This window comes from Argiope bruennichi, chromosome 4, assembly GCF_947563725.1.
Source record: "Argiope bruennichi chromosome 4, qqArgBrue1.1, whole genome shotgun sequence".
Lineage (NCBI taxonomy): Eukaryota > Metazoa > Arthropoda > Arachnida > Araneae > Araneidae > Argiope > Argiope bruennichi.
The window spans coordinates 67812881-67823352 of NC_079154.1; the positions used below are offsets into that span (position 1 = coordinate 67812881).

General features: G+C 29.7%; 1 protein-coding gene across 1 annotated transcript in view; it reads right to left on the bottom strand.

Moving 5' to 3' along the window:
- The window catches only part of LOC129966346 (serine proteinase stubble-like), a 44147-nt gene extending 33901 nt beyond the window's left edge, over positions 1 to 10246 (bottom strand). The window contains exon 1 of the mRNA XM_056080768.1: positions 10178 to 10246. Within this exon, the coding sequence (XP_055936743.1) occupies positions 10178 to 10246 (69 nt within the window). The remainder of the gene's footprint in view (positions 1 to 10177) is intronic.
- Between the last annotated feature and the right edge of the window lie 226 nt (positions 10247 to 10472).

The following is a 10472-nucleotide window of genomic DNA, read 5'->3' on the forward strand; positions in this document are numbered from 1 at the left end:
TCTTACGTTGTTTGCCGTATTCGGAATGATGCGGGTGTAAGTATAATTCGTTGTAGAATGTGGGTTCCTAATGAACACAAAGAAAGAGAAAGTAGAAAACGTAAAATGCTTTCAGATTTTTCTTGAAATTTCTTCAGTTCTAACAATTCCACCCATTTCTTGAACAAAGATCATTCCTAAGGTGGACTGGTAATTGCATCATGGACTAAGAAATGAATCGGACCCGAGTGAAAATTGTTTCTTGCTCCAGGTGAAGTAAAACACACCCAAACGTAAGAGAATCGATCCTTCAACCTTCACCCAAATAAAGACTAGAAGAATAAAACAGCATTGTTTTCGGGTGTGAGACAGAAAATGAAAAAGATTTTTAAACAAGTGTTTTAACAAATTTATTTTGGGATTTTTTAAAAAAAATATTTGAAAGATTTAAACTATGGTTAAGATTGAAAAAATCTCTTAAGTGACTTTTGCTGTCTAATTGAAGTTACATAAAAATTGAAGGACTTGCTATTGTTTTGGTGCTTGATATAGTCAATTAGATTTAATAAATCGTACAATGGTAATGTGGCAGAAGGCTATGTATTCGATTTTCAGTGCAATCCGTGTACACGCATCCTTGGTGAATGTCTTTCAGTAGGGGTAGAACAGTCTTCCGCTGGTGTGGTGTGGTGTGGGAACTTTGAAAAGAAGAGCTGTATCAGGAGTTGCTATTTAATATGGATTTAAAGATTTGTCTAAAATACCTCTAATGTTGTGTCAGAATGTGACTCTAATATAAATACTCACTATTATGTAACTAAGATAGATCAATGAATTAAATTTATAGTGTTTTAATCATCATAAGTGAAATTTATGAATCCTTCGTGTAATAATTCATTTTGATAGCCACTAAACATACCTTGTCAAAAGGATTTCAAAGTACATTCAAAAATACATTTTTTTAATGAATTGCTACCGGCAAAAGCTATATCTCATTTTACCGGTAAAAGTTATATCTCATTTAATCACTTAAGTTCTAAGTTTTTCAGTTCTGAATCCTAATTAAAACAAAACTATCATTTCCCATATTTGATTATTCAGAATCGACAGTCAATGAAAATATTTAGAACACAAATATTTTATTCGAATTTGAATATTTGAAGAAAAGCATTAAAGTTAAATTATAAACAATTAATTTAATGCTATTTTCCGAACTAGTAGAACCCTTATTTTAATACATTTTATTTTATCTTTATATTAACACACTCCGCAACATTTAAAATTATATTTAAATATTACAGAATCTATTTTTAATGAAAAATGTTAATCAATACAAAATATATTTTTAAAAAAATTTCAATTATAGATTCCTTATTGAAAAGTTAGTTTGTAGTATAATAGATCCACTATTAAAGGTACATTCTTCATAAAAATCCGCTCTTTGTTTTATTTATTTTAACAGTAGGTTATATATATTCGAAATTTTTAATATATATGAAAGAAAATAAAATAATAAGTTTCTGTAGTTAATTTTATAAAGTTAGCATAAAATATAATGTATTCAAAGTTTTTGATGTATAGATAATTTATAAGAATAATTGTAATTCTATTAAATAAAAAATTTGGTTATGGAACACTTTTGTTGTAATAGAAGTAAAGTAGAAGCTCCTGATACAACAGAAAAAGAAATCTTTATCCAATCGAATCATGTCGGATTAACGGTGCTGAAACGGAAATAATGTAGAATGACATCATTTAAAACTCGACAGCGCACACAAAACTTAGTAAGGGTTTAGTTGAAACAAAATTGAAAATGAATGGATAAAAATTAGAATGAAACTATAAAAAATATTCAGTTAAAAAAAGAATAGATTATTTTTTATATTATAAATGAATGATACCAGAAAATATATTTATAAAAATATATCCTTATAAAAACACCTATTACATTTTCCCGTTTCTTCCAATCCATAAAGTCACTGAAAGATACAATACGAAATTCTTTTCTAACAACTATTAAATTACCTATTCTTTGTTTTCATTCATTAGTAAACAATTTTGCCGTAATACATAGAATTCTAACCATGTCCACCATGTCTTCCCAAATTCCAGAAGTTTTCATGAAAGAGGTCGAATGAAGCTCTTTGCTGATCAATGCGCCTTTGTGGAACTTTGGAAGAACAGCTTAACAGAAGTCTGAATAAGCTACAATATGTAAAGGCAGGTTGTCTTACCGAAAGACTTTTAAGGGGGGGGGGGGTTAGTTCACATTTGAAATTTTGTGTGTTTCTCCTGAAGGAAGTTTTCCAACTGCAAACCGTCAGCTGCGAATAATTCATTGTTACAAAGAAAATCTTTCCAACCGTTTTTGAATAAATATTCTACAGAGCAAAACCAAAAGACTGAATGCATAACCTTCATCCGATTCCTATATTGAATCTCTGCTTTGCTATTTGTTAACTCTCTGATTAATGGTGTGCTACACAGAGATATAAAATGGAACAAAAAGTAATACCGAGTAAAGGAAAACAGATCACACGATTTCCTTACGAAAAAAAGGTTCTGATACGTTTGTGGTATAGTACTATGTGTAAGGAAAATACTCTATTCGTACAGTACTCGTATCATTTTATATGAAATAGGAAATATTCCACTGGTACAGTACTTGCCTCACTTTGAATTGAACAGAAAATATTCTGCTAGAGTAATATTTGTACCATCCTTTGTTAAAAGTTAGCATGCAGAAAGTTGTGTGTAATGAACTGCAAAATTTAGGTCATTCTTCAATATACTCTTTAAAACCTCTACTTTAAACTAAGAATCGTTCATTATGATAGAAAATGTGAAAAGCTTGAAAGATGACTCATTCGTTAATAGACAGTCAATGTATTGAAAATCATTCACTGAATTCCAGGAATAGATACGTCTAAATAAACTCTTTAGAAATGGCTCTTTGGAAAATGATTGCAACATCTCAGTATCCATTCACCCAGTTAGAAATATCATCTAATGAGCTATTCACAAAGTAGAAGCCCTTTATTAGCTCAATCAATGCACGTAGGAGGTTGGAATTTTCAACGAAGTTATGCAGTTCATTTAATTCTGAAAGTTTAGTTTTGTAGAAATTTTTATAAATTTAACCATTACTTTGAAAACTGCTCAAAGAAAATCAATTAAGCACATAAAAACAAAGAATTGATAAACAAAATGGATGAAATAAGTGAATGCTCGGATGTATGACCGTTTTTCTTCTATTAAAAATCTGAAATTCAATGAATGAATGATAAACAAACATGTGTATTGGGATTCTGAAGCAAAGTGTTTGATGACAATAACTGTATTCATTTTTACATTTTACTTTTGTAATTGTCGACAAACTCGAGATTTTGATGAATTTCTATACATTAGACCATTCGGAAATCTAAGAGTATATTTTTTGTATTAAACCAGTCTTCTTTAAATGAAACAAAAAAAAAAAAAAACAAAAAAAAAAACTTTAAGACAGAAAATGAAATTTGGTATGTGGTTTTTGCTTAAAATGTGTAGATTTTTTATAAAATTTTAAACGAAATCCATTTAAAGAAAGTATATCTGTTTGGGCCTTTTGATGGCAAATCAACATAAACTACAGCAAACTAAGAAACTAAAATTATCTTTTAAAAAAAGGAAAAGAAAAAAAGGTTAGAGTTCTCAATCTGTACATTTATAACTCAAAAACTCATGAATTCGATAAATAAAATTCAGAATATGAACTTGCAATGAAAATTTGTATTTCTGAGTTGAATTTGGTTTCAACTAGTCTATTAAAAAAGTACAAAATGTATTAGGTAATTAGGATAATTGGGAACGAACTTTTCAGACTTTGTCATTTTCCTTGACTTCAAAGAAAACCACGTGGGAAAAAAATTATAATTTATATTAGTGCATGATCATGCTACAATGATTATACAATGATTTCCCTTAAATTTATTAGTTAACTAACCTCAATTACAACGCCATTTGCATTTACCACATTATTTTTCCAATTACCCCAGAAGCTATGGTGATTGGGAATGCTTGTTTTGGATTTCTGATCATAATAAACTGATTTGAAGAAAATATGTTTGAAATGAGAAGAAATTATTGCTTGTTATCTCAGAATTTATTTTATCTGCTTTTCCAATTACTTGAAAGTACCGTTTTTTTAATTATTTTTCTATCTAAATAAGTCCTATTTTATGGAATATCTTATATCATAACTATCATAATTGTTTAATAAATTCCATTTGGAGTAATTTATAATAGTTCTATGAACAAATTTGTCAAGAAAAATTAAAAAATTAAATATTTATAAAAACAAAAATATAGCATCAGAAGGGAATATCTAAGACTTAGTAACGCATTTTAAAGTGAACAAGATACAATAATTGAATTTAGTAGTAAAAAATACAGCTTTTATTTCAATTAGAACATTTACTTATTTAATTCACAGAAATAAACTATGATTTAGCGAAACTGAGGCTATTAAAACCCAAGATTTTCAGCCAATCACAGTCAACTACATCAATTTACCAAACTTACGAATAACTAATCTACATTACGAATAATAATCGAATTATGGTACCTTCGACATGATCGCTCAAAATATGTATATTTCTTGAAAAATCAATTATGTAAATCATCCATGGGATTAATTCCTTCATCTTCACAACCTCCACTTTTTATTGAAAGGTGTCCAGATCGGTATCTTCAGATTCTTTTCTGGGATCACTTCTTTTTCCTCTTCTTGATGTCAGTTTTCTTGCTTTCTTTCCTACTTGTAGTCAAAAATAAAATCGTTTTTAATAACTAACTTTCATTCATGGAAGGCATGGAAAATTACAAGGTATATTCTTTAAAACCAGTTGTTAATTAGACATAAAATAATGAACATTATTGGAGGGACTGGGGACTAATGCTTTATATTTAATATCACTTCCTATTACTTCATAAATTATTCCAAATACACGAAAAATACAGTTTTTCATTATAAAAGCCTTTTTAATTATACCAGTATGAAAATTGACTGCTTGAAGTCCTAAAATTACTTGAATTTTGGATGTATTTCTTGCATTATCTAGATAACACTTATAGGCTGACATAGTATTTTTAAATTGCTTTTTGTGACATAAATCATGAAAAAAATGTTATAAAACATTTTACAGAGCAAATGATTGGATCTAAAACTACCAAATTTGACTAGTAGGTATTCCTTGTGAAGCGCGTTCTTTCAAAGAAAGGTATTTTCAAACTTTTATTGATACTAACTTCCTTAGACTGTTAAATGATTAATATTGAATGCATTTAAAAAAATTATCTTGTTTTGTATGTCTGAAAAATATACAAGGGGTGCTCAAATGGAAAGGTAGGAAACGACACTGTGGATATAAATGAAAACTTTATTCAAAGTATAGATCATAGACCTAAGCACAACGATCCCATTGATTAACGAGCCGAAGGATTCCTTGTTCCCAGAATTCCTGTGGCCGTGACGAGACTCAGACCTTCACAGCGTCCTTCAGTTCGCCGTCCGAGTTGAAGCACATCGCTTTCAGATTTTTTTTTCAGGGGACCAAATACATGAAAATCGCAGGGCGATATGTCCAGGCTGTAGGGCGGATGGTCGAGCTGCTCTCACTTGAACTTGACCACTTCCACGTGTGTGATCCTGGAGACATGTGGACGCGTGTTGTTATGGAGCATAATCGCACCGTGAGAAGCTCCGGTCTTTTGTTCTTAATGGACCTGCGTAGTCTTCGGAGTGTCTCACAGTACGCATCGGACTGAATGGTTCCGAAAAAACATCTGAAAGGGAAGCGCTTCAACTCGGACTGCGAACTCAAAGACGCAGAGAAGGACTGAGTCTCGTCATGGCCACAGGAATTCTGGGAACAAGGAATCCTTCGGCTCGTTAATCAATGGGATCGTTGCGCTCAGGCCTATGGTGTATACTTTGAATAAAGTCTTCATTTATATCCACAGTGTCGTTTCGTACCTTTTCATTTGAGCACCCCTTGTAAATTGAAGTGAATCAGTCTACTACAAATTAACAAGTGTATATATAATGAAATAAAAGCGAAAGTGAAAATCTTGTTACAGAATTGATGATTGGCAAAAGCACACAGCTGAATGTTTTGATGGATGAATTTGAATTCCATCATATTATTTGAAACATCGTTACAGATAATACATTGAAAACATTATTAAAGTTTGGAGGAGGAATTGCAAGAAAATGAAACCGATATCCTTAAAAATATAATTTTTTGAATATTAGGTTAATTCGAAAACTATTTTTGTAAGATAATTGTTTTGTAAAATACGAACATAAGTTTCTGTAGACATGTCATAATGATAACTTATCTGACGACACTTAAGTCTATTTTTGCGTTTGATTAAACTAACTGCCAACAATCTATTTAATTTCTTCTTTCCTCTGAATGAATCTGCTTTTTTGTGTTCAGATGAATCATCTCCGGAACATTTCTAATAACATTTTGTAGCTTCTTTGATAAACCTAAGCGGAGCTTTCAGTTCAATGCTACTGTTTGATTCGAATGATGGTTTCTTTACGTTTGACTGCTGCTATTAGAAAATAAGCGATAAGAACGATTTCTGCGCCACGTACATTAACATTATATATATAGAGAGATATAGATGAATAGATTTTTTAATGAAAAATTAACGTCAATTTTAACGTTTCCTCGGAATAACTACAGAGTATTTCATTGCACAAAAATCATATTCACACCACATCAAAAACTAAAAAGTAAACTTTCTAATAATAACAATTTTGTTTCTAAACAGTTTTTCTTCCGAAATGTAATTTATTTTTGAAAATAATTTTAGGAATAGTTAATAAAAAAAACTTTTGAGTTAGTTTTTGGATTTGTACTCACACGCATTGCGGCGATAATACGAAATACATTAATTTACATCACATAATCGCTGTAACGTACATAAGAGTAAATTTTAAAAATAAGGTGAATCAAGCCTAAAACATCATCATACTGCCATATATCGAAAATCCTTGATTCTTTCTGAGTTTTTTTCGGGAAATGGAAACCTGGCGTATAATTTAAATGCATTTTGAATTTTTCCTGCTTTATTTTTCCCCCTGTTTATTGCGCTAACCTAGCAAATCAACACACATACAAAAGGAGTCCAAGATGGACAGGAGAAAAAAGAAACGGTAAGCATATGAGTAATAAGACTTCCTGCTGACGTAAGTTCTCCCTCAGTCTGAAAAGTAATTACTGTTACAAAGAGATGACATCCATCTTATAAACCTTAAAAGTTCTCTCTTGTTTCTTTATACGTCGCATTTCCTTGTTTAAAACAATGCATTTCCCCTGTAATTAACTTATTCGTATTAAATGACGAAAGAAAATACAAAAAAGTTTTAACTCATTATATTCCTTTTAATATAATTTGTTGTCCATTAGTCCCCTCATTAAGATTTTTCTGTAAAAGAAATTAAGGATTTAAGGCAAAAGAGTTTGTTGTGGTCTTAATTAGGTGCTGTATTCCACGTAATTGTGAGTATAATGAATATGTAAAAAAGCTTTAAATCAGATTATTTAATTTGTTCATTTTACTAAACTCTTATTACATCATCTCTAAACTCTTATTACGTAATGAAGAAATACTTTGAGAAAGATTTTTTAAGTGCATATTTACCTTTAATTTGCGTTAAAATTAATTTAATTTGTAATGAGTGGAGAAAGTTGGTAATCTAGGTTAAACTGTTTTCAGATTTAGTGAAATTGTGATTAAAAGGCAAAATGCAGGAAAACAAGGCACAGATTATCAAAATATGAGTTTTTTTTAACCACTTAACAACCGATTTTCCCGTGCGTCACATGTGCATAGAATGTGAATTATACTTTTAAACTTATAAGCTACAATGAACTTATTCATATGTGCTATAATTCCATACAAAGACTATATGGTATTCATAAATATCACTGTCGCTTTATGGACTCTTAGTTCAATAAAATAACGATATTTATTAAAATAGCCTTATTAGTTTGTTGAGATAATTTAGCAGATATGAATTTAAAATTTTTTTCGGGATAAACACACAAAAAATATTCTACTCATGTAATTTAATTGCCAATTTGCAATTTTTCTCCAATTTAAGAAAAAAAAAAGAACTAAAAAACTATATTTCATAGACATCGCTTTACCTAGTTGTATACAATTCCAGATTTCTTAGTAAAATAGGTTCTTTAATTTGCTTTCTTCTTTCGCAATCAAGTTTAGCATTTTGGCAGTTTTTTAAATGTTATTTGTGAAGCCATCAGTTAACACAATGATTTCTAGTTAATTAAAAAGCTTGCTGGTGAAATAAAAGGAGATAATATAAAATTTATGCTGGGATGAAAAAGTCAACTGTGTTTAAAAATCTGATATCAAAGGCAGAATTTATCCTCCATAGGTTTAACTGGTAGATTTAATCTGTAATGTAAGAACAATCAGTTTAATTATACATTCTAAAATGAGTGAATAGTGGATTTTTAAAAATTTATTTTTTAATTTCGGATTTTCAATTATGTAAAGAGTGTCTCTAAATTAACTCAACATTTGAATTTGCCACTATTTGTGCAGTAAAGTGTGGGCAACCCTGTTTAAAAACCATTTGAGAGTTTGAAGTTTAGGATTAGCAAGAATGTAACTTACACTATCGAACAACGTGTTAACGCAAGATTTGAATTAAATAAGAAACACAGTTTTTTTCTTTAGTTGCTATATTTTTATTGAATCGCAAAGTGCACTGGGTAGAGTTATGTATGGAATAACACATAGAGCAAATGCTGGCACGTACGCATTCTTTTGTCGAAATTTTCCATGACTATTTTGGCATAAATGTGACTTAATTTCGTTGATGAAGAATTGTGAGCTTGTTGGCATAGACGTTTGACTTCAAATAACCCCATAAAAGGAAATACAATAGTGTTAAATCACGCGATCTAGGGGGTCCATTCTTAAATTTTCGAGCTGTGACCGCCAGACTTTCAATACTTTTGAAATATTTTTCATAAATTAAAAAAAAATTCTATCGTGTAACTCTCCATTTTCACTAATTCTAAACTATCAGCTGTTAAATGGGTTTTTTAACAGGATTGCTAACACGTTATTTGCACGAATGGTGGCCAATTTAAATTTTGAGTTAAGTTTTAGCACACTCTTTATAAGTAAAAGTTGCAAAAGGTTAAAAAAGTTCGATGGAGGCAGGGATCAATAGATTCTTTTTTTTTTATTGCATAATTGCAAATATTTTTAATGCATAAAGATGAATCGAACATTCCAGGAAATTCATAAGAATGATGAAATTTGTTCAATACAAATCACAATTATTTTTTAAATAATTTTTGTTTACTAGCATTCAGAATCATTGACATTTATTGTCTCTAAAATCCAATTTCCAACTCCGAATTGCTTTTATGAATTTGTATTGAACCAATTTCTCAATGAATTTATTCAAACAAATTATTCAATTGAGAAAGTTTAATTGAATAGTACCAAAATACAACTATTTTGGATTACATGTTAAAAGCAAATTTTTAAAGAAAAATATAAAAGAAGAATCAAATGTAAACAGTATCAAGTTTTTCACTAAATGGCTGATATTTAATTTTAAATAGGAGCTACATAATATATCATATGGACTAAAATATGGACTAAAATAAAGCTTCTTAAATGACTTAAAATCATATTTAATATTAAAAAATATTAAAGGAGGCTTAAACCTCATTCGAACTGTCTTAGTATGTTAATGTGCATTAGGCTGGATTCATTTATTCCCGTTTTTCATTCTATTTTTAAGGTATTCTCTTAATTATATAGCAGCGACAACGTACACACAGAAATATATATTTAATATCATTCTGATGCATGTGAGGATAAATTCAGTAATAAAAGTGATCACAACTTATTGTTTTAAAATGCAATACAAATATTTTGTAAAAATATTAAAATTTGTAAAATATTGTACAGTATTAACATTGCTATATAGGTAGTTTTCTTTTTAATTTAAAAATAGTATTAAAAAATTTTTGTACAGTAATATGCTTTAAAGTTACTGAGTCCAAAATTTTTATTATTTTTTAAGTAAAAAGAGCAATAAAGATTTTTGGAAACCTTTAATAGGCATAACTTGCTATCAAAAGAGCTGCTTTACCAACTTTGATGCTATAGCTCCAATAACCTGCCCTATAGAACGTTTCGCCGTGAATGCCACATCGCGCATATCGGAATTAATTAGCAGTATGACGGCCTATAAAGATCCTCATATTAAAGCAAATAATTCAACAGTGCATATGACTTTTATTTTTTTTACATTCTCATGTATGAAGAGAAAAGACTAATCTTTAAAAAATCTTACTTCAAGATTTTGACGAATCTCCGCGTTTCTGACCTCCTTGGTCCGGAAAACATATTTTTTTAAGCCATGTTTGTCTTTCGCTCTGTCTGCG